The 26,928-nt window shown below is 36.2% G+C and overlaps 1 protein-coding gene across 8 annotated transcripts in view; it reads left to right on the forward strand.

Moving 5' to 3' along the window:
• Mast2 (microtubule associated serine/threonine kinase 2) overlaps window positions 1-26,928 on the forward strand; it is a 170,178-nt gene that overhangs the window by 45,441 nt on the left and 97,809 nt on the right. For 2 of the 8 annotated variants that reach the window (XM_019205429.2, XM_033767288.1), the window contains 2 exons: window positions 12,547-12,578; window positions 18,697-18,780. In XM_019205429.2, coding sequence (XP_019060974.1) covers window positions 12,547-12,578; window positions 18,697-18,780 — 116 coding nt within the window. Of the gene's footprint in view, window positions 1-839; window positions 940-12,546; window positions 12,579-18,696; window positions 18,781-25,073; window positions 25,123-26,928 lie in introns of those variants that run through there. The other 6 variants (XM_019205432.2, XM_033767289.1, XM_019205431.2 and 3 more) reach the window with 5 other exon arrangements.

The following is a 26,928-nucleotide window of genomic DNA, read 5'->3' on the forward strand; positions in this document are numbered from 1 at the left end:
CTGCTCCTTCATTTTAAATATTAGTTGAGAAATTATCTCCAAAACCCAATCCTGTATCAACTTCCAGAAGAATAGAAGACTGAGTTATGTTTCTTGGAATTTGTTAATTTCTTTGTCTGGGAAAAAGAGGAATGCCTGGGAAATATATATCAATGAATTAGAATTCAATACAAAGTGTGATGAAAGTTCAAGGAGAGAGCTGCTTCAGGCAGGCACAGCATTGTGTCCCTTCTGATGACTAAGGACATAAAGGTCAAACACTAGCCTTGTGACTTTGTGACTTTTGGCTTGCATATTTACTTGTGGGGGTAGTAGTTATTGTCTTTGATCACTTAGCCTTTGTCTTTTCTTTGGAAATATTTTATGAGTTTAGTCATTGTGAATAATGAGTAAAAATATAGGCCCACAGGCCTATATTTAGAATGACACTACCTTTAGAGGTTTGCTTTATTGACAAGTAAAAGGGAGTTAATGTTTATTTTTCTAGAATTCAGTATGAAGCTTTCTTTATATCTTAAGCATATAGTTCAAGATCTTTTATTTTGTTCAATATAAGCAGATAATACTTTTAGTTCTCTAAGAAGTCTAGTATCTTTAGGAGGAAGTATCAAAGTGCCTCAATTTGAAGTATATAAAAACAGCATTTTAGAGATTGTTAAAATGATTTATCCTTGAATGTTGGGGATAATGTTGGGAATGTAGAGTTTTTAGAGGATATACTTTATCCATTAACATTAGATCTTTGTTGCTGTGGGTCAAATTAGAAAAAAATCAATTTATTACTCTTAATAATCCAAAGTATCTAACCTTAAATTTTTAAATGTATTTTCTTATTCTAGCCTTGGAATAACTTGTGAGAAGATGTTTTTATCTCAGGTGTACAGATAAGAAAAATGAAGTTTAGAAAGGTTTGATGGCTACTAAGATTATATGAGGCAAGTAAGTAGCAGAAATATGTTTAAATATTTTTCTGACTCTCAGCTCTGAATTCTTTTATATCATGTGGAAATACTTTATTAGTATTACCAGGCTATTTTTACTCTTCCTGAAACTCATATGAGAATAATGTACTTGCCACTTATAAAGTACTTTCATTATTTTATTTGACTTTTATAACCCTCTAAGCCATAGGTAGATGAAATCCCAGATCATCTAGTTATATTTTATTAAATTATGACGTAAACTCAGTTTTCTCAGTTTCACATTTTGTGTTCTTTCTCATATTTCTTAATATCATTGTATAATATAAATATTCTATTACTGTAACCTGTTCTCAGAGTGATACCATGTAAATAATGGAAAAAGAAAATGGTAAGGATATTGAAATACTTGAGAGTTTTACAAGGATGCCAAGCTAGTTGCATGTACACTGGTTTCAGAGACTTACCCTCAAATGTAAGTAGAGCTTCAGCATCAAAATGTCCGGAGTATAGATTTAAATTTTCTACATGGGAAAGACAGATTTGTTTACTGCTAAAGCTGAGGAGATGTTTTTATTTTGTATAATGGCCCTTCAAAGGTCAATACATAAGTGATATTAAAGGAGATTTATTTGCTGGATTATGTGTTTCACTCCTGAAAGTATTAATTCTGACTCTTCTTGGATTAGTTAAGAGCTATAAGACTCTCTCAGTAAATAGTACAAGTTATAACAATATGTTCTTTATCCAGTAAAATCTCTTATGGACCTTACTGCAATTAACAGTTTTTTCATCCATGAAATTCCAGATTGGTGGATAGAATCCTATTATCACACTTACTTATAGTGTGATAATAGTAGCAAATACTATTTACTTGATTGAGTCATTGACTTATTCATCTGTTATTTATTTGGTGCTGTTAGATTTCCAGTAGTGTAACAAAATATCTGAGGTAATCAACTTCTAGAGAAAAAGTTTATAGCACACAGTTTTGAGAAGTTTCAGTTCATATTTGGGCAGACCCAATGCTTTTAGACCTACAAGGTACTTATCTGCATAGCAAAGAGTGAAAATAGAGGAATGTGGTTTTAGGAAAAGTTTTGACATAAAACAGTGGGTATTCCCAGGCCAGGGATTTAGTTCAGAGGTGTTGCCACCTGCCTCGCAAGCGCAAGGTCCTGAGTTTGATCCCCAGTACCAAAAAAAGAGTGAATGAATATTCCTAACACTTGGGAGGCTGAGGCAGGAGGATCACTGCAAGTTTGAGGCCAGCCTGGACTACATAGTGAGTTCAAGGCCAGCCTGAACTATATAGCAAGACTGTCTCCAAAAAGAAGAAGGAAAAAAAGGAGTGAATATTACTCTCAGATACTGCTGATCTGCCAAACATAAAAAGAAATGGAGAGGGTTAGGGATTTAGCTCAGTGGTGCTGCGCCTGCTTCACAAGTACAAAGTCCTGAGTTCAATCCCCAGTATTGTGAGGGGTGGAGGGCTCAAAATGCAGTGGAAATTTGTTACCTGGAGACCTTTGCAAGCATGTTGTAACTTGACAAGCATGTTTCAAATAATGAGGTAAGGTCTTGACCCTTTTTTCAGTGTGTTGAATGAAGAGGAAATGAGAAGCTGGAGACCATAGATATAGACAGCTCATTCAAGAAGTGGGGCTGTGAGGGGAAACAGAATTGATAAAGCAGTGATTGAAAAAGGGTGGATAGTAATTAAGGGAATTCTTTTTCTTACCCAAGATGTAATAGACTTAAATGTGTTTAGTATGCTAGTGAGAAGATTGTGAGGAATATATGGAGACTAAAGAGAATAAAATATATGGAGACTAAAGAGAATAGGAATATATGGAGACTAAAGAGAATAGCTTGTGGATCACAAAAGGCTGGATCAGGCTACACCTGATGTTGGAATATATTGTCAGGTATTACCAGCCTTATTTGTAGGAGAAGGCGAGTCAGAAAATTTATTGTTATTTGCCTAAATGGGAAGTGCTTTTAACTTTTTAGCCTTCCTGATTATGCAGCTTTCTTCCTACCCTGTTCTTGAATATTCCCTGTGAGAGGAATGATCAGGAAATCATTGCTTCTTTGACTATCTTTATCTGATAGAGGTAATTTTTTGCTCCACTAAGGCTTAGACATGTCTTTATGGTGCCAAAGAAGCTTATGCTCTATGGCACAGAAAATGATGATCTGGAACCCTGAGCATCATATATAGGCCTTTGTGTAGGTATAAGGTAAAGAAGCTGGAAGGGGTTGATTTCCATGGCTATATTTCTGTATATGCATTTTTCTGCCTATGCAGGGATTTGGTGAGGGTAACATGTGCATCTTACAGGATTTTTGTTTATTATTGTTGCCCCAAACTAAAACTTATCACATTACCTATTTAAACTGTTAAAACACAGAAACTCCAGAACTGTTAAGTAGATTCAAAGAACAAATATTTTCAGTTTTATGTTATTCTAGTAGGTAGAAAAAGGATGTATTTCTCCAACACATTTTTTTTTCTTTTTATTGAGTTTATTGGTACAATCTATGTATACAGTACAGTTACATTCATTATTGGGATCCTGTATCTTTACATAATAGGTCTTGGTTCTCATTTTTTCCCCTTGTCCCTGCCCTCCCTTCATCCCCTCCTCCCCTCCCTATTTACAAACACTTTGTTTCCATTTTTTCAGTTTCTCATATCTCCAGCACATTTTATAAGTATCTTGTTCAATTTGTGCTGCTTTAACAAAATAGTACAAATTGAATAACTGATAAAGAAGAGGCATTTTCTCCCAGGTTTAGAGACTGGTTAGACTAAATTCAAGGTGTAAGTATTTGGTGTCTCATAAGGACTTTCCTGCTGTGTGCCTGTGTGGCAGAAGATGGAAGAGCAAAACAGCCAAATGGTTTGTGAAGCCTCTTTAATAAATTCCTTAATCTCATCTAGAAGGGAGGAGCCGTCATGCCCTAATTACCTCCTAAAGATCCCAGCTCTAAATATTCTTACTGCAGAATTTAAATTCCAACATGAATTTTGGAGGGGATACAAACATTCACAAACATACAGCAGTGAGGACAGTATAAATATGATAGCAAAATTACACAAGAACAGTTCAAGAATAAAAAATACATAAGCCAGTCTTACTTATTCATGTAAGGGTGAAAATCCTAAACAAATGCCTTATTCCTATATGATGTCATTAGTGAAAACTAATTAGTAATAACACATCTTACACAATTTCATTCAGGAACTAGAGGAACACCTTCCAGCTAGTTTTAGGAAACCAGCGTAATTGTGATACCACAATCTGACAAAGGCATTAAAATAGAAAAATAGAGGCTTGGCTTGCTGCTTGCTACTTTCCTGCTTCGCTGCCATCTGCCTGCCTTGGATTTTTTCTCCTCTGCCATGCCACCCTATCTCGGAGCCAACCACCTTATAAACTGAAACCTCTACACACTGTGAGCTACAATAAACCTTTCCTCTTAAAAAAAAAAAAAAAAAAAAAAAAAAAAAAGACAATAGCAGAGACCATATTTATAATGAAAATAGGTACAAAAATCATTAATAAAATATTAGCATACAGAAGCCAGCTATGTATTTGCTAAAGTTGGGTTTAACTCAGAAATGCAATATTAATTTAATATTAGAAAATCAGCCACTGTCATTCTCCATATTGAGAGAAGATAGTTAGAATGTGGAGCAATTAAAACTCATGCATTGTTGCCAGGCATGGCAGCACATGCCTGTAATCCCAGCACTCGGGAGGCTGAGGAAGGAGGATCGCTGTGAGTTCAAGACCAGCCTGGGCTACATAGTGAGTTCCAAGTCAGTCTCAACTACATAGTGAGACCCTGTCTCAAAAAAAAAAACAATAAACAAAAAACAAAGAAATGCATTGTTAATGGGAGAATAACAAGGTATAGTCACTTTAGAAAGAAACCTAGTAGTTTCTTAACACATTTCTGCCCTGTACCCAAGTAATTACAGGTATTTACTTAAGACAGATGATACATAGCTTATGAAAAGACATGTAAAATTGATGCACTTTGAGGTATTAACATTTGAGGTGAAGTAAATCAGACATACAAGCTTAAAAATTGCATAGTTTCTATTATATGACAAATCCAAAGTATAAATAATTTGAAGAACAAAATAAAAGCCAGATAATAGGAAACAGGAAGACAGGTCTATTGCAAATGGGAAGGGAGGGGTTGGGGATTTAGCTCAGTGGTTCTGCTGCCTACAAAGGCCCGAGTTTGATCCCTGGTACCAAAAGCAAAACAAGCAAAGGGGAAGGGAACAAGGAGATGAAGCGGGGAGAAAGCAGGGAGAGGAAGTAAAAAGAATTAAAATGTATTATAGAGATGTACCAACTTCCCTTAATGAATTATGAAATGCAAACTTGTACTAATAAAAATTTAAAAATTTTTTAAAGTTTATTAAAAAGAAGAAAAAAATATGTACATATATGTTATCAGTTGGATAAAGGATAAACTGGTATGTTTATATTCCCATTGTTAACAGTGTAGATGAATCTCCAAAACATTGTGTTGAGTGAAAAAAAGCCTGTGTGAAAAAGTCTGTACTTGTGTGGGTCCATTCATTTGGGATTCTGGAGCAGGCAAGAAAAACCTGTATAGGAAAAAAAAAGAGAGAGAGAATAGTATTTGCTTAGAATAGGAGCTAGTAGTTTTTGGGGGGATGCAGTGAGAAAGGCCATGATGGAACTTTCTGGTTTGATGGACTTGTTCTGTATTTTGAGAGATGAGTTACCTGAGTACATACAGTCAATCAGACATCATTTGGCACACAAAATTTATTTAGTACAATTTTTGTTACTTTACCAAAAAGAGGTGTGTTTGTCAGTGGTGTATTGCTATGACAAAGTACCTGAGATAAACAGTTTAAAAGAGGAAAGATTTATTTTATTTTAGCTAATGGTTTCATAGTCTTCAGTTCATGGTTGCTCCATCCATTGTTTTTGGGCCTATGGTGAAGCAGAGTACTGTGGTGGTGAAGGCATGGAATTGCAAAGCTGCTTGCCTTATGGCAGCCAGAAAGCAGAGAGAGAGAAAGAGAGGGAGAGAGAGAGAGAGTGGAAGGGGTCAAGGACAAGATATGTCTTTCTAGGGCACTGTTCCAATAATCTAATTTATCCAACTACCATAGTTTTTACCACCTACAGCTTCTACTACCTCCCAATAGTCCATTCAACTATAAATCTGTCAGTGGGGCAATCTATTGAAAAGGTCAGAGCCTTCATGATTTAGTCACTCCCCAAAAGCTGCACCTCTGACCATTACTTCATTAAGGACCAAGCCTTTGGGGTCATTTCAAATCCAAATTGTAAGGGGGTGGGGGAATACAAAATTATAAACAAATGAATTTGATGAATGATATACAAGTTGAAATTTGCAGTCTGCTTCAAGATGTATTAAAACAAATGAGTAGGTGGATAAATATGTGATGAAAGAAATATAGAAAAATATTAACTAAACAATCTGGATTATAAACAATATTCATGATTTACATCTTTAAACTTTTATGGGTTTTCTGTGTTTGAAAATTTTCATAATGGGAGGTAAATGGTGTTACTTATGTAATGAAATGCAATTTTTTTTTTGTTTCAGTTTTTTTTTTTTTTTTTTTTTTTTATTTTTTTTGGTGGGGTGGGGTACCAGGATAGAACTTGGGACCTTGCTCTTACAAGGCAGGCAGCAGAACTGTTAAGCTAAATCCCCAGCCCTGAAATGCAATTCTTGTTAATTGATTTTTGTTTTTTTGTTTGTTTGTTTTTTGGTACTGGGTATCAAACTCAATCTTTTTTTTTTTTTTTTTTTTTTTTAAAACATTTTTTTTCAAACTCAATTTTGCGCTTACAAGGCAGGCTCGGAGCCACTGAGCTAAATCCCTAGCCCTGTTAATTGATTTTTAAAAGTACAGTATAATTGCTACCTAGAATAAACCTAACAAAGGATGTATACTGTATAATATTTGTGTGGAATAGAATTTATTAGCACATTGAAAAATCCTAAGTAATAGAAAAATGTACTGTGTTTTGGCTGAGAATTCTCTGTATTGTAAAATATGTCATGTCTAATCACATCAGCTCTCCATTGAGCAGGATATGATGTCAGTGCAAGTGTCTGTCTATAAAATGGCTCTAAAATTTATAGAAAGTAGAACCTCCACTGCACCTGCTTAACAAAATGGAACCTAAGGAATAATTTGGAAGAATAATAATAAGGTAGACTTGCCTTATAAGTATCAGTATGAATTTCCAAACTGTAGAAAGAAAACAGTGTTACATAGGCACAGGGACTGTCAGATATTATATTAGAATATAGAGTTAAAAATTAAACACAGTACATGTGGAAATAATGGTAGGACTGAAGTTGCATATAATTCAATAAATGACAACATCTGGGATAATTGATCGTCTATGTAAAAATAAATATATTGGCATTTCTGTGCCTGCCCATACACAAAAATATGTATCGGGTATATTAACAAACTTACTGTGAAAACTGTCGATCTATACACACACACACACAACACACATACACATTTACAAAACATCATCACAAGGGCTGGGGATATAGTTCAGTGGTGCCATACCTGCCAAGCACAAGGTCCTTGGTGCTACAAACAAACAAACAACAACAAAAAATCATCACATAAAGGAAAAAAAAAAAAACTGGATGGCAGCTCTCAGAACCCCTGTGTTGCTATGAGTGTTCTTAATAGGTTTTCAGGGCACAGAATGGGTCTGTATCCAGGTCATGCCCAACTTTAGCCTGATGCTCTGTTCCAGCCACTGCCTCTGGTCCTCAAGGTGAGGCTGCCATGCAGCCTTCTCAGCTCTAATGTCTAATCTGATACCTCAGAGATCAAGTACAGTAACCTACATTTATGGATAAGGAAATCTAAAGCATCCTCACTGACATGACAGGCTTGAACTTGGAGAATATTGTGTATTGGTCAACTTAGGATATTTAGGTTAACGATTATCTCAAATATTTATCATTTCTTTGTGATCAGAACATTCAAAATTTCACTTCTAGCTGTTTTGAATTATATAGTACAACATAATTGACTACTACTTCTCTATGATAGTAGAACCCCAGAAGGTTTTCCTCCTATGTGGCTATAATTTTGACCCATTAGCTAATCTCTCCCTATCCCCATCTCTTCCCTAACCTTCCTGGCCTCTGGTCACCACTCTTCTGCTCACTACATCAATGATCTCAACTCTTTTAGATTCCACGAATGAAACAGTATTAGTCTTTCTATGCTTGGTTTATTTTACTTAACATTATCATCTCCATGTTACTGCATATAACAAAATTTTACCCTTTTAATGACTGAATTGTATTCTGTATATACCACGTTTTTTGGTCCATTAATCTGCAAACACTGAGGTTCATTCTGTTATCTTGGTTATTAAAAATTTAGATGCAGTAAATATAGAAGTGGACGTATCTCTTCAACATGCTGATTTTATGCTGTTGGGGTATTTACTCAGTAGTGGGATTTGCTAGATTATATGGTAGTTCTATGTTTAGCTTTTATTCATTCATGCATTTTTTTTCCCCAGTACTAGAGATTGAATTCAGGGCCTTGCCTATTCCTAGGCAAGTGCTCTGCTACTGAAGCATATCCCCAGACCCTTTAAATTTTAACACAGGGTCTTGCTACATTGCCCAGGCTGGCTTTGAACTTGTGATTCTCCTGCTTCAGCCTCCTGAGTAGCTGGGATTACAGGCATATACCACATGGTCTGTTTTTATTTTTACTTAAAAAAAATTTTTTTTTTTGGTACCAGGGATCAAACTCAGGACCTTGCACTTGCAAGGCAAGTGGCAGAACAACTGAGCTAAATCTCCAGCCCTGTTTTTAACTTTTTTGAGGAGTCTTTGTACTATTTTTCCTATGGCTGTACTAATTTACATTCTCAGTTCCTCGTTCTCCACATCATTGCTTACAATTGATATCTTTTGTTTTTTTAATAATAGCTATTCTAACTGGAGTGGGATGGTATTTCATTGTAGTTTGATTTGCATTTCCTAGATGATTAGTAATGTTGAACATTTTTTCAAATACTTTTTGGCCACTCATGTATTCCCCCTTTGAGAGCTGTTTGTTCATTTTAAATCAGATTTTAATCAAATTATTTGGCCTTTTTTGGTTGTTGAGTTGATTGATTTTCTTGTATATTGTTTGTTTGATTTTTGGTTTTTTGAGACAGGGTCTTGCCATGTAGTTCATGCTGGCTTTGAACTCATTATGTAGCCTAAGTGGCAATCCTGCCTCTGTCTTCCGAGTGCTGAGATTACAGGGATGTGTCACCATACCCAGCAAGTTCCTTGTATATTCTGAATATTAAATCTTTGTCAGATGTATAGTTTGTCAATATTCTGTAGGTTGTCTCTTCACTCTATTGATTGTTTTGCTGTGCAAAAGGTTTTTAGTTCACGTTGATTCCATTTATCTGTTTTTTTCCTTTTGCTGCTTCTGCTTTTACCTTGTCTAGTATCCTTGCCTAGACCAATGTCATAGGCATTTTAAAAATTAATTTTATTGGTACAATTTTGGTATACACTGTAATGACATTCATCATTGGAAATTTGTACTTTTACATAATCTATCTTGGTTCTTATTTTTTAACCCATCCCCTTTCCTTCCTTCAACCCCTCCACCCTTCCCTATTTACAAAGACTTTGTTTCCATTTTTCATTTTCTCATATTTTTTTCCTTTCTCTTCTTTCCTTTCCCCTATTCCCACTTCCCCTTCCCCTGTGCACTCTTTCTTTCTATTTTACATTATCTAGTATACCTTTTAGTCCTTATTTGCACTTTCAGTTTCTCACACACAGTATTTACATGTGCCTTATTTATTTCACTATAGGCATTTCTTCTATATTTTCATCTACTACCTTTATAGTTTGGTGTTTCACATTTAAGTCTTTAAAAATCGTTTTGATTTGATTTTTGTATATGATGAGAGACAGAGGTCTCGTATCATTCCTCTGCATATGGATATCCTGGCATCATTTGTTGCTTGCCCAGATGTTTCTTCCTGCTGCCATTTTTAAAAGCATTTGACTGTGTGGATTTATTTTGGAGTTTCTTATTCTGTTCCATTGGTCTGTGTGTCTATTTTTATGCTAGAAGCATTTTTGTTGCTAAAGCTTTGTAGTTTATTTAGAAGTTGGGTAATATGATTTGTCCAGCTTTGTTCTTTTTTTTTTTTTATTCTTGAGTGAAGTGGAAAGCCACTGCAGACCTTTGATCTGGAATGTTATGATCTAACTTACCTTAAAGAAGCATTGTTTTTGGTTGGTTTTTTTGAGTGTGTGTGTTTTTTTTTGTTTTTGTTTTTGTTTTTGTTTTTGTTTTAATATTGAAAATATACTACCCAGGGCCAAGGGTAGAAGCAGAAATGGTTACAAGATTGCTGGGAGGGCAGGGAAAGGACCATGGTAGCTTAGATTTCAAAAACCAGTGTTTTTTTTTTCTTTACTTATAATTTGTTTAGCGTGAAACTTGCTTAACTTGAACTCTTGGCAAAATTGAGCTGTACTTTAGATTTTTATCATATTTATTGTGACTATCATACATTTTTGGTGCAGAAATTTTGATGTACTTAATGTATTTTATTGTTGCTCCCATCCTTGTTGGGTGTGTTATCAATATTTATGTGTATACACATATACACATATAATTGATTCCAGTTTCTATAACAACTGGATCCAAGACTTTTGTTACAGAGATTGAATATGAGTCTGTGGAGATAAAGATGACTGGATTCTGAATGTATTTTAAACTTACACCATTGAAGAATTACTATTGGGGGCCAGTAGTGCCACCACCTGCCTCACAAGCACAAGGACCTGTTTTAGATCCCCGGTACTAAAAAAAAAGAATTAGTGGTGGATGACATGTGGAATATAGAAAAAAACAAAGAGATCCAGCTGTTTAGAGTTTTGGACTGAACTTTTAGAGAACAGAGTTACCATTGATTGAGATGGAAAAAAGCTGTGAGTGTGGAGAAAGTTTTCGTGGAAAGAAGAGTTTACTTTTTGGCATGCTGGCCTGGAGATCTTGAGTAGGCAGTTAGTTATAAATGTTTGGAATCTGGATGTCAGGTCTGGGAAAGAAAACACTTGCAAAGTGTTGGAGAAGGAAAGTAAATTGGTACAATGGTTTTGGGGAGCAATTTGGAATATCTGATACTTCATAATGTAGGAATTCTACCTCCAAGTGTGTACTTCCAAGAAACTTTTTATATGCGTTTTTAGGAAACAAGTGAAGAACATTTTTAGTAGTATTATTTTTAGTAGAGAAGAAAAACATTGAAAGAAAATTAAATTTCCATTATTGGTGAATGGATAAATAACTATTGGCATTTTAAAAATTTATTTTATTATATTGGCATATTTGTAGACTGAACTACCAAAGGTTTAATGAGCTGAAAGGAAATAATCCACATGAATGAATCTGTTTTCATGGGTTTGACATGTCTTTCATATCAACAGATGCAAATAATATAAAACCGTATTTATGTAATTTAAAAACACATAAAACAATACTGATAATTATCAGTATACATTGGTACCTTAGTTCATGAATGCTTTTGTTTGCAAATAATTTGGTACACAAACAGAAGAGCTTGGCAATTTTTTGGTTTTGTTCACAAACTCTCCATTGGGTGACAGACATGACCATGGCCATCTTACCCACACAAACACAAATGTGGCCATCTTTTCTAAAATCTTAGAACAAATTAAGTTTATAAACTGAGGTGCCACTGTATAATAAATAATGAAGACATATATGGGAAAAATTAAGTTATAAATATTTATAAGAGAGGACTGGTAGAAGTTGGAACTGTATCTTACCTAGAAAAGCAAGTTATAGGGGTCCCCACTGATATAGTAAGGGTTATTTCTCATACTAATGGTATATGTAGTCATCTTTTTTCTTAAGATTTTCCATAGTTATTTATTTGTCAAAAATATTTTTTAATTACCCTCAATACCATTTCATTTCTTTCATATTCTTGCCACTAATGATATAAATTCTTTATAGATTATCAGTAGTTAAAGGCTTTCCCAGAATGCCTAGAATTTACACTGGGGGAATGATTCCATCTAGTGGGGAGAAGATTGCAAGTATTGTCAGACATTTTTCTTTTTTTGGTACCGGGGTTTGAATTTGGGACCTTGTGCTTTTGAAGCAGACGGCAAAATTACTGAGCTAAATCCCCCGCCTTGTCAGACATTCTTTTTAGGAAAGAATCAAGAGAGATAATCCTAACTGCTCTTTATTTCCCTTCAATTTTAGAGACAAAGGGAAAGGTTATTCTTTAGAAATATTTAGTCATTGCCATCATCATCATCATCATCATCATCATCATCATTATTATTATTATTATTTTGTACTGGGGATCAAACTCAGGTTCTTGTGCTTGCACTGCAGGCGGCAGAACTACTGAGCTAATCCCTGGCCCTAGTCATTGCCATTATTAAGATAATGTTGCAAATTTCCTAGCATATGTAGGCAGACCTTCAGGATTCAACTGTTCCCTTATTTCTAACTTATGGGTATTTTGTTTTTCAGAAGGAGTTGAGCCTTCCAAGAAGAGGCAGTTTGTAAGTAGATGATTATTCCCATTATGATTATGATTACATATGATAATATCTTGCAAAGGGATCATTCTTGAGAACTATCCTTAAAGAAATCTTGAAGAAATTTAATTCAGTAGTGCTGTTTTCTGTGACTCCTGCCAAGGAAGCAGTAGACCACTTGACTAATAGGGCAGAGTCTGCTCTTCCCTATACCTACTCACCCAAGTCCCCTTCTCTGCCTCAGTGTTTGCCTAGCATTTTGGGAAAGCTGTCACTTAAATATCCATCATAATCTTAGTCTTGTGTTTTGGGATTTACTGAGTTTTAGTAGATTCAAGCTAAGAAAATTAGGATGTTGAATTGAAAGTCTTTGCATTTATATCCATCCTATAATATAGTGCTAGAGGGGAAGCCAGTTTTCTGAAAAGCTAGGGCAAAAACAGTTAAGTTTGGAGACTAGGTTCAAATAGGTCCCAACCTGTGTTTTATTCTGGCTTCAGATTTACATGAAATTGAGAATCTTTGTTTCTGGCTTTTAAATTCTTAAATTTTCTTGGGTTACTTTTTTCTTTTTAAGAATTCTACTTGGTATGTATTGCAAATATAGCTGATCAGAAGCATCTTCAAGTGCTTGTGAAAAAGCAGCATGTGGGGGAATAAAAGCATAAAGTGGGGCTGATGATATATCTTAGTGGTAGAGGCTGAGTTAGATCTCTAGCAGCCTCACACCTCCAGTCAAGACAAAAAAAAAAAACCCAAACAACAACAACAGCAACAACACACACACAACAAAATATGTACTAATTAGAATTTTCATGTTGAAGCTCAAGAACCTCCTTGTCCTCCTCACCCCCCCTTCTCCTATTTTTTGGGGGGCTGGTATTAGGGATGGAATCCAGGGGCACTCTCTCAACTGAGGTACATCCCTGACATCCCTAGTCTTATTTATTTTGAGACAAGGAAGGCTGAGTTTCTCAGGCTGGGCTTAAGCTTGCAATTCAGCTGCTTTGGCCTTCTGAGTAGCTAGGATTACAGGCATGTACCACTGCTCCTAGTTTTCCTTCTTATTAAAGCTATTAAGACTTACTTAATATTATGTGGTAGTGCTTTGTTAGTTATAGTTTTAGTCTAAGATGTATTATTTTTTTAAATCTCATATAAACATATTGGATTAAACTTGGATAAATTCCATTATTTAGGGGCCACATTTCTTTCTTTCTTTCTTTCTTTCTTTCTTTCTTTCTTTCTTTCTTTCTTTCTTTCTTTCTTTCTTTCTTTCTTTCTTTCTTTCTTTCTTTCTTTCTTTCTTTCTTTCTTTCTTTCTTTCTTTCTTTCTTTCTTTCTTTCTTGAACTCATGGTGATCTTCCTGCCCCACCTCCCAAGAGCTAGGATTACAGGCATGCACCACCACTCCTGACTGTTGCAATTTAGTTAACAGTAGATTTTATTTCTAGCTTCGCAAGTATCCTCAATCATCTATAAGCTGGGCAAGGCAAGAACACTTTCAGAACTCTTATTGGAGAAGTGTATTGAGTAACTATGTACAATTGAGAAGGAGTAGTTTTTCAGATGATTTTTCATAAAATATTTGTACTAGATCACTTTTCTACTATCTCTGTCATTTTTCTCTTTTAGTGCCCCCTATTTGGAAGCTCTCTGAGTTACTTTTCTTAGGATTAAATGAAATGAGTATTTGATAACATAACTCACACTTAAACAATTGATCATTTTGGAAAAAACCACTAATATTTACTCTGTGCTGGGAAATACAGTATTCTAAGTTCTGAAGCTTAAACATTTAACTAGATACGTTCTCTTTTGAAGAGCTTATAATTCAGCCAGAAGTTCTTCATTTCTTCAATATAAATAATACCTTTATGTCTAGTACTGGAAATACAGAAAAAATTTTGTTCCAGTAGGAAAAAGGAGGAAACATAGATACTGCCTTAATGTGTTTTATGTTGCTATAATAGAATATCTGAGACTGAGTGATTTATAAATAATAGAAGTGTAATTTGGTTCATGGTTCTGGAGGTTAAAAACTCCAAGAACATGGTGCTAGCATCTGATCAGTCTTTAGTGAGGGCTTTGTGCTACTTTAACTCATGGCTGAAAGAAGTATGGTAAAGGGATATATGTGGGAGAAGCAAAGTCCACCTTCTCCCACCAGGTAACTATAATCCAGTCCTATGAGAAAGGCATTAATTACCTAAAAGTTCCCACCACCTCTCAATACTGTTACCTTAGAAATTAATTTCAAATTGAATTTTAGATGGGATAAACCATATTCAAAGCATGACAAACACTAATGTAGATTTTGCCACTAGCAAGTTGTGTGTGGCTTTAAATAGAAATTATTTCTGGACTTGGATTGACTATATAAAATGAAGGGGTTGGGGACTAGACATAGTTCAATGGTAGAGCACTTGCCTAGCATGCTCAAAAAAAAAAAAAAAGATTTTGGTCTTTTAATCTCTATGTTTTTATGATTGGTCATCTCCCATAAAACTAGTCAAGATTTTATAGAAAATATATAGCGAAAGGCAAAAAATTCACAGTAAAGAAGCCAGAAAGGTAAGAACTACAAAACATATATTAGTCAGCTTTCCTGTTGATGGGACAAAATGCCTGATATAACTCAGCTTAAAAGAGAAAATGGTTTATTTGGCTGACACAGGTTATGTTTTGTTTTGTTTTGTTTTCCGGTACCGGAGATTAAACTTGGGTCCTTGCACTTGCAAAGCAGGCCACCGAACCACTGAGCTAAATCCCTGACCCCTGACACAGGTTTTAATTCATGGCTTTAAAACTGAAAAATCTCGGCAGAAGGATATGGTGGAGCAAAGCTGCTTACTTCATGGGAAGCATAGCACAGAGGAAGACTGCCAGTGAGAGCGATGCACTCCAAATGCATGCCCCCAGAACCCCACTTCAACTGGGTCCCATATCCTAACAGCATATTAACTGGAACATGTATTTGAATAAGTTGAATTACTACTTAAAAGTTTGTAGTAAGCATGGAGAATCTCAAGTCAGTTAGGAGAGTAACCTATTGTTTGCCCATTGCTTCTTATTTTTGTAACCCAGTCTGGAAAATTTTATAAGTTTAGTTACCTCTGAATGGCTTTCCTTGACCAGTTCTGGGGAGGGGGCCTCCCAGAGGCAGATCCTTTCAAATAGGACCATTCTTTTGTTAGTCAATTTCAACGTCAGTATCTAGGTCCTATACTTGGAAGCTCCCTGTAAATAGTGTTCACATCACTAGTTACCCAGAAAGCCACACTTTTCTAACACCTTGTTGAATCGCCCAGCTGGGTTGGAAATTGAGATCTTCCTGCCTCAACCTCACAGAGTGCTAGGATTACTATATTTTGTTATTAGAAAATGGGCATGGTTGCTAGCTATAAGTGCGTGGACACAGAAGCTTGAAGTCTTTGAGAGCTCATTGTTGTTATTACTACATTCAGAGCAGTTGTGATGCTCATCATCTCACATTTATATCTCTAAACCTCGCAACTGTTTACTATAATCTACATGGATATTTTAAAGACATGTCAACTTTAGCATGTATAAAATTGAAGTCCTTGCCATTTTCAAAAACTAACCTGTCTTTTATTCTTCAGCTGACTGGTGCTATTTTTTCATAATGAAAAACTTAGTGGGCCTTATTGCCATAGTCTTTTTCACACACGCCAGTCTTTTCTATCATATCTCTCAAATGACCCTTAATTTCTTCTCTTTTTACTATCTCTATAATCAAGCCATTATAATTGCTCATCTCTGCTACTGCCATTTTTTTTTTTTTTTGGACAGGGTCTCACTATGTAGTTGAGACTGCCCTTGAACTCAATATGTAGCCCAGGCTGGTCTTGAACTTGCAGCAATCCTCTGGCCTCAGCCTCCTGAGTGCTGGGATTATAAGAGTGCATCACCATGCCCAGCTGCCATACCCTCTTTGCTTTGCTTTGTTGTTGTTGTTGTCTGGCATTGTTCACTTCCGTTCCCATCATAAAACAGCCATAAGAAGCTTTTTAAAATGAAAATTTAGCTAGCTATGGTAAAGCACTCGTGTAATTGCAGCACTCAAGAGGCTGAAGTAAGAGGCTCACAGGGAGTTTGAGGCTAGCATAAGCTACATAGTGAGTTCAAGATCAGCCTGAACTATGTAGTGAGACTCTGTATAAACAAAGCAAATGTGATATTTATCTAAACTCCTTCAGTAAAGTTCTTTTATTTTTGAGATAGGGTCTTTTTCTGTTTTCCAGGCTAGTTGCCTTCAAACTCCTCAAGGGATTCTACTCACTTCATCCTCTTGAGTGCCAGGACTATTGACTACATCACTGTGCCTACCTCCTTCAGCAAATTTTTTTTTTCTTTTCTTTTCTTTTTTTTTTGTTTGGTACTGGGGATTGAACTTGGGCCCTTGTGTTTGCAAGGCAGGCGGTGGGAACCACTGAGCCAAACCCCCTGGCCCTTCAGCAGATTTTTTTTTTTTATTGCTCTTAGGATCATACCTGATTGTGTAGTCTGGTTTAAGATTTTAATTTGCGCTGGGCATGGTGGCGCATGCCTGTAATCCCAGCACTCAGGAGGTTGAGGCAGGAGGATCACTGTGAGTTCGAGACCAGCCTGGGCTACATAGTGAGTTCCAGGTCAGTCTCAACTACATAGTGAGACCCTGCCTTTAAAAAAAAAAAATTTAATTTGCATTTTTGGAACAGTGTATTTCCTATATGTGGAACATTCTTTCTTCCATCTGTACCCAGAGAGCTGCTATATTTCAAGTCTCAGCATAAGTCTTACTTCTTGTGAAAGACTTTCTTGCACTTGCTGTGTCTTGCAGTCCCCAGACTAACTTGAATTTCCCTAGACTTACTTTCATCAAATCCTGTATTTCCTTTACAACTCTTATAGCCAAAATAAATGAAGAATTATTTGTCTGTTTTCTTCCATTGCATGATATATTAGTCTGCTCAGCTTGCCATAACAAATATTATAGGCAGGTGTCTTAACAAAATTATTTACTTATAATTGTAGAGGGTGCAAGTCTAAAATCAAGGTGCTTGCTACTGTGTTAGATCTTTGATAGGGCTCTCTCTCTCGCTTGTAGGCAGCAACCTTTCTATATGTGCCTTTCCGGGTTTGGATGCTGAGTGGTAGAGGGATAGATCTCTTTCCTTGGACGGATACTAGTCTCATAGGTTTAGGGCCCTGCTATTTTGACCTCACTTAACCATAATTCAGTACTTCCTAAAGACAGTATCCAAATATGGTCACATTGAATATTAAGTCTTCAAAATCAAAATTGTAATGAGACACAGTTCAGACCACTGCAGATGGTAAGCTCCATGAGGTCATAATAGGCAACATAGACTCCACTAAGTATAGAGCCTAATACATAGTAGGCAATCATTTGGGCCTGATGCTAACATTTGTGTTGTCTAGGAAATTAATATAAATAGAGATATAGATGTTTAAGTATTTTAAATAAAGCTAACAAATTATAATATGTGTCATAGCCTTCTACTTCAAGAAATACAGTTTTATACTAACAAAATTTTAAAGTATGCATAAAGCTATTTTTTAAAATAGCTGGGCGTGATGGTACACATTTTTAATCCCAGCACTCGGGAGACTGAGGCAATATGATCACCATGAGTTTGAGGCCAGCCTAGGCTACATAATGAGTTTAAGGCCAGACTGAACTACATAGAGAGACTTTGTCTCAAAATAAAACAGCTCGGTGTGGTGGCACACACCTGTAATCCTAGCATTCGGGAGGCTAAGGCAGGAAGTTCAAGGCAGTCCTGGGCTGCATAGTGAGTTCAAGATTAGCCTAAACTACATAGCAAGACCCTGTCTCAAAAACAAAATAAAGGGACATGCATTAAATATTTAACTTACTACTAAGGGTACCAGGTGTATGTTGACAGCCAGTTCAAAGGAAAAATGAAAGAAGCACAATTTATATCGAGCAAAGGCATGTTGAAATAAATGTGAAATAAAAGTGGTCACAAAATATGGTTTCCCATGGAGAGAAGGAAAGACAGAACTTTACTATACAGAATTTGTTTGTATGCGCATAGTCAAGAGTTATTTTACATTATCAGATTTGTTGTTTTTTTTTTTTATAACTTACAGAGTTGTAAAACAGCTAAAAGGCAATGAAAGACTAGAATCAAATAACCTAGAAGAGTATCCTGTAAACCAGCCATCTCCAACCTGGTATGAGGGACCAGTTTCATGGAAGACAATTTTTCCATCATCCATGGGTGGGTGGGATTGTTTGGAGATGATTCAAATTCATTACATTTATTTTACACTTTGTTTCTATCATTATTACTTTGTAATATATAATGAAATAATTACATAGGTCACCGTAATGAAGAATCAGTGAGAGCCTGGAGATTGTTTTCCTATAACTAGATGGTCCCATCTAGGAATGGTGGGAGACAGTGATACCTGAAGTATGTTGCTTATGTCCAGTCAACTCCATAATCTTATTTTGATTACCATCACTGAAGAAAACTCTGCTTCACAACGATAAGATGCTGGAAAAGCAGGCTTTTTGTGTTTTTGTGGCAATTTCAGGATATTCTATCTTAACGTTAATCCAGAACACATGGAGATTTGAAATTATCTCAAAATACTTTTAAGGCTGCTGTCATTTGTATTCTGAAGCAGTTGTTCCTCTTCTAGCATGGACAAAGTCAATTATTCCCAGATAGGTCACAGATTTATTTCTTCCCAGTTTAGAGATCCTTTATGGTTAAGAAATAATGCTTAAACTCTTTTGAAGCTGAGATAGGTGATTATGCATTATCTGGGAGAAAGATCTCATTCTCTTTCAAAATCTCTACTAATGTTTGAATCATGTCAGAAATCGTTGCTCCCATAATACCAGTGTAGCTTGAAATGCACCTTCTTCATCTGCTAATTTGAACACAGGGTACCATTCTCCCTTGAAGTGACCAGCATTCATTGGACAAGTTTTGTGGCCCATCCTGTGCTACTAAAATGTGCTGCCAATGATGAGTTTTTTTCTAAAAGAAATCTCTGACTGGCTCTCATAATTGAAAAATTCTGGCCAGTGATCTACCTTTAGAAAGCCATTTCACTTCTGTATGTAAAAGAATACTTAGGTGCTCCTAATTCATCTTAGAGAACTGTGTGAACAGACATGAGTTAAGAGTGTGTAGCTTCAGGTGATCAGTAATTTTAATCACATCCTGCAAAATGTTGTTAGGTTCAGGTATATGAAATTATATTCAGAAGCAAACTCTGTGACCCAGGTAGTGAAACCAGAAAATCACCCAATCCTGACAGCAACTTTACCCATGCATATACTGATAAAAAATGACCAATTCCGTTTTCCTGATATATAATCATTCAAAGATTTAAATGGTACTGCAACTGTAGTGTTGGTTGGCAACAAAATTACACATAATATAGCTTCATGCTTGTCCTCCTGGAAAATATATTGCATAAAAACAAACATTGTTGCCTTATTCTTAACATCAATGCACCCATCAACCTGAATTTGTACCAGGTGATTCATAATTCTAACAGTTGTGCCTCAGTATCTTATACTATTTCATTAATTAATCTAGTTATTGTGCTAGCCAAAAGAACAACACATGCCACCTTTTGAACTGAAGCTTCTCATAAAAGTTCATGAAATACATCCTTAGCAACAGGCAGGATCAACTCTTCATCTCTAATAGTCAAGGACTTTTTATCTTAGCTTTAGCAATATTGTTGGCTTCTAAGAATGATATTCTCAGAGAAGACACATTTGATGAAATGGTTGCCTTCAAAAATTGCTTGTATTCTTTGTGTTGATGGTTTTTTCCTTTTGAAAAACTCAAAGGCTTGTCCTTTAATGCAGAGTGCTTGATCTTCATGTGGCGAAACAATTTTGAAGGTTTCATGACTTTCTTGGATATCCATGGCCACATGCTGTACAAAGGCTTGACGAATGTGAATTACCTGTTGGAATGAACCTATAATTTCAGGAGGAATATCAGTATTTTCTTTCAATTCAGCTTTCTTTTTATTGCCAGACTTAGAGTCTTCTGCTGCCTCAACTGTGGATCTTTTCCTCTTTTCAAAGAAGCTCTACTACGACATTTGGTTTTTTACTCATTTTGGCTAGGTTTAGCTTGTGGAATTACCAAAACTGTGTTTGAGACAAGTGTACCATACAGGATGAAAAAGGATGGATGGAAATGGTAAATAAAATAATGGGTGGGCCACATCTGCACTAAAATAAATGTTGGATTCTGACTTAAAGCCTGTTACCAGAAGCAGTTGTACAATTGAAGTGCATCAACTCACTGGCCACTATAAAGCCTGCTATCAGATTCAGATATATAATTGAAGTATAGCACTTCACTGGCCACTATAAAGTCTGCCATCAGATGCAGCTTGTTTCTTGGCCACTCACTGATAGGGTTTTGATATGAGTTGACTTATTATGGTCTCTGTCGTCAAATCTCTCTGCTAATGTTAATCTGTATTTATAGCTGCTCCCTAGCACTAGCATCAGTGTCTCAGTTCTACCTCAGATCATTAGGCGTTATATTCTCATAAGGATTGTACAACCTAGACTCTTTGCGTGTTCATTTTGCAGTAGGATTTATGCTGCAGTGATAATCTAATGCCATCTATGGCATCAGCTAATGTTGATCTGATGGGAAGCAGAGCTCAGGAGGTAATTCAGGATGTGGGAAGCGGCTGTAAATACAAATGAACCTTTGCTTCCTTGCTTGCCTGCTGCTTACCTCCTACTTTGTGGCCCTAGTTCCTTACAGGACACGGACCAGTTCCTTACAGGCCATGGAACTGTACTCAGTTGAGAATCCTTGCTCTAAACCTCTCCACTCTTCTTTTCTCTCCTCTACTCCAAGTTTTCTTGCAGTCTCCTACCTTTTGATCTTATTAGATTTGGCCTGATTATGTAGTATAGAAAGGATTAATTTACTCTAAGGTCTTTTTAACTTTCTTTGTTGTAAATTAAAAAGATTCTCACATTAGAGCTTTGGTGTTTGGGATTTTTTGTTTCTTTGTTTTTTTGATTTTTTGAGAGAGAGTCTTTCTGTGTAGTTGGGAGTGGTCCTGAACTCACCATGTGGTCCAGGCTGGCCTCAAACTCACAGCAGCCCTCTTGCCTCAGCCTCCTGAGTATTGGGTTTACAGGCATGCAGCGCAATGCCCAGCTTAGATTAAACTTTTAAAAACCTCTATTATTTGTATGTTGAGGCTAAGAAGCCAAGTGTAAGAAGTTCTTCATCAGATTTGACCTGCAGTGCCTATAAATTTGGGTGAATGTTTGTTAAGATGCTCCAGATATTCTCAGGGTTATGGGTCTGCCAGGAAGTGACCTTCCTTACTATCTTTAAGACAAGACCTTGTAAAGCCAGTTTTCTTGGGAGGGTTTTATTAAAATATTGACTCCATAAATTCCTATAATTCCTTAAGCATGCCTTGGTGCTCCTGATTAAATAAGCATCCTTTTCAAATGTGATCTTTCAGGCACCCGCTTTGTAGCCTGGTAAAAATAATGGATTCTTGTTAAACATATTTAAATAGCTATATTGCCTTGAAAAATGAGACAGTAAGACTGTCTCAATTCTGGGCTGGAGGAAGATCACTTAGAATCAGAAGATTTTGTCTTTTGTTTTTTCTTTGTACTAGAGATCCAACTCTGGCCCTTGCACTTGCAAGGTAGGCAGCAGAACCACTGAGCTAATCTCCAGCCCCAGATGTAATTTGTTAAGCCTTCATTTTGCAATAGCAAATGCTACTAAATTGTTAAGAGTTACAGATAGCTTAAGGAGGAAGAGAACAGTCTTCCTTATATATGTAGAAAATAGACATCAGAACAGGATTTCAAGCAAATAACTGTAGTCATCTCTCAAGTATATTCAATACTATATATTATCATTTTACTAGTTCTTAGTTTAGTGGTTTGCTTCTTGACTAAATAGAGTTCTGGAAATTCTGACTCAGCCCACTGGAATGGACTGGAGGTTGTTCAGTTGTCCAAGTAATGCCATCAGAAGCCTGTGCCCAAGAATTTATTCTTTGGCATGTCAATAGTTTTAAATACTTATGTATCCCTTTTCACTGGAGCCCTGAGACAGTCCTTTGTTGAAGATACAAACTTTTGATTCTGCTTGATTCTAGAGCCTTCAGACAAGCACTAAACAATCTCTCTCTAGATGACAGACAAAAAAATTGGATAATTTATTATTGATAATCTTCAAATGTGAAAGTTCTAATACAAGTGTATAATAAGAGTAATGCAACTGCTGGATGTGGTAGCATGTGCCTGTAATCCCAGCATTCAGAAGGCTGGGACAGGAGAATCTCTGTTAGTTCAAGGCCAGCCTGGGCTACATAGTGAGTTCAAGCCCAGCCTGAAATGCATAGCAAGAACCTGTCTTAAACAACAACAACAACAAAAACTAATAAGGTAATTATTTGTCTTGTAAAATAAGAGTAAAGTTAATCCAGGGCTGAGGATTTAGCTCAGTGGTTCCACTGCCTACCTCAAAAGCACAAGGACCTGAATTCAATCCCTGGTACAAAAAAAAAAAAAAATGTTAATCCAAAAATATTTAATGCAATGTTTGTAAGACTAGTTCTTCTTGAAGAGAGTGAATACTGGATCTGATTTATAAAATATGGGTGAACATAATTTTTACAGCAAAAAAAATCTTGATTTATAACATAATCCGTAGCATGGTACACATACCAAGAAAATGCCAACAATATAGTAGGAATATCAAGAGCTTTATTGCACCTGTAGAAAGTTCTAGCCATCTCATTTTATAAAACTCCACTGACCAAGAAGGTGATAGATTCCCATTTTAAAAGTAAGATCATTACCAAATAAGATTTCAGATAACTGAAATGAATGCTGAAGTTACCAGACTGTTTCTTAGACTCTAGCACAGCACTATCAGGTGATGGCATGCCATTTTTGTGACTGTATTATAGTATATAAGATTTTGTTCAGTTAGTAAACTCGCCATTGAGACTCTCTGTGCTGGTTTGATTAAAGCAGCAATATTATTAGGAAAAACTCAGGTGAAAAACTTAAGGTAGCTTCTAAGAGCTGTGAGTGAGTTCTAGATAATAGCTAGCAAGAAGCTAACATCTTAAGTCCTACAGCCAAATGGAAGTGAATTCTACCAATTACCTGAATGAGCTTAGAAGTGAATTTTGAGGAAAGTTATATGTGCTGATGAAAAAAGTGTGTATTCTGCAGCTTTGGGATAGAATATTCTAAATGTCTGTTAAGTCTATTTATTTGATCTAACTCTTAAACTTTTTGTCTAGATGATATATCTTGGTAAAAGGACAGTATCAAAATCATCTATTATTGTATTAGAGCTGGCTTATGTCCTATAATGTTTGCTTCATAAAACTGGGTGCCACATGCATATATATTTACAACCTACATTTTCTTGAAAAGTGTGCCCTTTGATCACTGTGTAGTGCCTTACTTTGTCTCTTCTGACCAATTTTAGCTTGAAGTCTGTTTTTTCAGGTATTGGTATAGCTACTCCTGCTTTTGGACTCCATTTCATTGGAATATCACTCTATATCTCCACTTTCAGTTTGTGTATGCTTTGCCAGTCTGCTAAGTTTCTCAACGATAACAAACAATTGGATTTTGTTTTTATCTAGTCAAGTGTCCTGTGTCTTTTATTTGGTGAATTTAGACCATTGACATTTAGGTTTATTATAGAAAGATGTGAACAAGTTCCTGTCATTTTTTCATTTTTCTTTTGATTTGCCTGATCTGTGTTTATTTCTTTCTCCCTTGTTCATCTTTGACCAGATAAAGGATATAAACTCTAATTCTCTAAAAAATCAAACAAATAGTTTTTACTTCATCATTATTTATGAAGTACCGTTCTTCCCCAATTTATTGTTGCAGAATAGGCTAAAGGGAAATCCATTTACTTTTTTTTTTCATTAAGTTTATTGGTACATTTTAGGTATACAGTACAGTTGCATTCATCATTAGGATATCTTGGTTCTTATTTGTTCCCATTTCCCTGCCCTCCCTTCACTCCCTCTACCTTTCCCTATTTACAAAAACTTTGTTTCCATATTTTTCCATTTCTCATATTTTTTTCTTTTCCCTTTTTTCCTTTCCCCTACCCCTCCCACTTCCCCTACTCCTTCAGAGATTTTCTTTTTAAAGACAGAATTTCACTATGTAGTTCAGGCTGGCCTTAACTCACTATGTATCCCAGGCTAGACTTGAACCCTTGGCAATCCTCGTGCCTCAGCTTCCTGAGTGCTGGGAAAACAGGCATGTGCCACCACATCTGGCCCACTTACTATTGTTAGTCATCTCTTGATACCCAGCAGTTCCTAAATACTGATTTTAGATTCAGACTGCTTGTAGTCCTATAACTCAGTACTTCTTGAGAGGTACTTGATTTCTGAGAGAACATCCAATTATCTTTAGAATTTGTGGAGAATAGAGAATTCTGAAACAGGAGCTCTGAGGGCTGAGGAATTGGGCTTAGTACATGAAGAGGACAAGTGAGTACCTGTAGCTACCAGCCACAATGAATTTGCTTGGGTGATTGAAACAGAACAGTCACTATCAAACATTTTAGACTTTGACCCTTAATAACAAATTGGTTTTCCATTGCAACTCATCATATGTGTTTGTATATGTATATGTATATTATTTCAGTGATAGCTGTCACAAAATTTCACAAAACAGTGCTTACCTTTACTGTGTGTGAAGTACTCTGATATTTTTTTTCTATTCTCTTTTGAAAAAACATTGATTCTCACTTCCAAATTTATTTCATGACTTACTAAGAAAGAAGTGACCTACAGTTGAAAAAGCACTGTTTGGAGTATAAATTAATCCTTTGAACATTACCCTAAGAAATAGTTTGACATACTTTGCCATCGAGATGAATGAGAAGATCCTATCAGAGTTGGCTGGTGTTCTACAGCAAGGGATAAGACTTCAAATTGTCCTTGACTCCCTTAGCTATCAGAGTTTAGCTAACAGTTTACTTTGATCACTTGGCTTTCTCCAGGTCAGGCTGTTTTTCTCAGATGTTTTCCTATTTGTTCAGACTTACCTCCTTCTTTAGACTGGGAGATAGTTCCCAAGGGGCAAGACATATAATAACAGCTAATACTTCTATAGTGCCTTCTCTGTGGAAGGCCCATTTTTGTTTACATGTATGAATCCTCACTGTGACCTATATATTGGTCCCTTAATTATCTTCATTTTATAGATGGGGAAACTAAAGCATATGTAAGTTAAGTAGCTCATATCAATAGAGCTCTTCTGCAGCTTACCTTAGAGACTAGTGCAAAGTTTGCCATATAAATTATTTTATTGATGGTTACTGAATGAAATTAAGCTCATTTGTGGGCTTATTTTTGTCACCACAAGGTTGTTTAAGTGAAAGAGTATTAGGAATTTAATAAAATAATGGTGCCAAATTTTGAAGGAATATAGATTATTTAAATTGGTCAGATTGAGAATTTAAATAACTATGCTTTGAGCCTTAACATTTAAAACCTGCCATCATCCACCAATCCTGAGTTTGACTATGCATAAGATTGCAGAAATGCACACTTATTCTTAGCTCATTAATTTACCAATTTAGGATCTGTAATATTCTTTCTCCCAATCCCCTGCTTATTGCAACAGCTGTTGTGTCCTGGCCCATGCCTCCTGGGTTAATAGTATTTCTGACACAGTGTGAGTTTTCGAGTTGGTATGTACAGTTTCTGCCAGCCCCTTCCCTCTTGCCAACTCTCAGGGTTGAAAGTTGCAACTGATTTGTGGGGGAGGGAGTTCTGTGCTTGTCACTGACAAGGGAACAAGGTGCTCTCTGGGGCTCTGATTTGCTTCAGAGTGAGTGTGAATGATGTCAGGCAGATCAGAGGACAGCTGATTCATTTGGGACCTGGAACTCCTCACTCTGCCTAACCACTGCCTCCTGGGCTCTTAGGTCTTTTGGGAGTGGGGGAAGTTCTGAATATCACGTTTTTGGAGAAAGATTTTTTTAATTTGCCCCTTAAGTTTGGTGAGCCTTTGTAAGATTTTTTGGGTGATGTACCCCTTGTGTGAGAGAACTTCCTAGCTGGACTCCAGTGTGAAAGGATAGAACTTCAGTATCCAACAAAATGATGAAACGGAGGAGAGAGAGACTGGGAGCACCATCCCTGCGGATTCAGTAAGGAGGCTGGGGTCTCTGACTAGAAAATGACAGAAGTCAGGAAAAGAACTAAAGTCAACTAACATACAGTTTCATTTGTCTGAAGGAAGACACTGCTTTTGAGATGTCTGTCAGGAAGAGGGCTGGGCTGGAT

The sequence above is a fragment of the Fukomys damarensis genome, unplaced genomic scaffold (assembly GCF_012274545.1).
Source record: "Fukomys damarensis isolate Sample0158 unplaced genomic scaffold, DMR_v1.0_HiC HiC_scaffold_23, whole genome shotgun sequence".
NCBI classification, from domain to species: domain Eukaryota; kingdom Metazoa; phylum Chordata; class Mammalia; order Rodentia; family Bathyergidae; genus Fukomys; species Fukomys damarensis.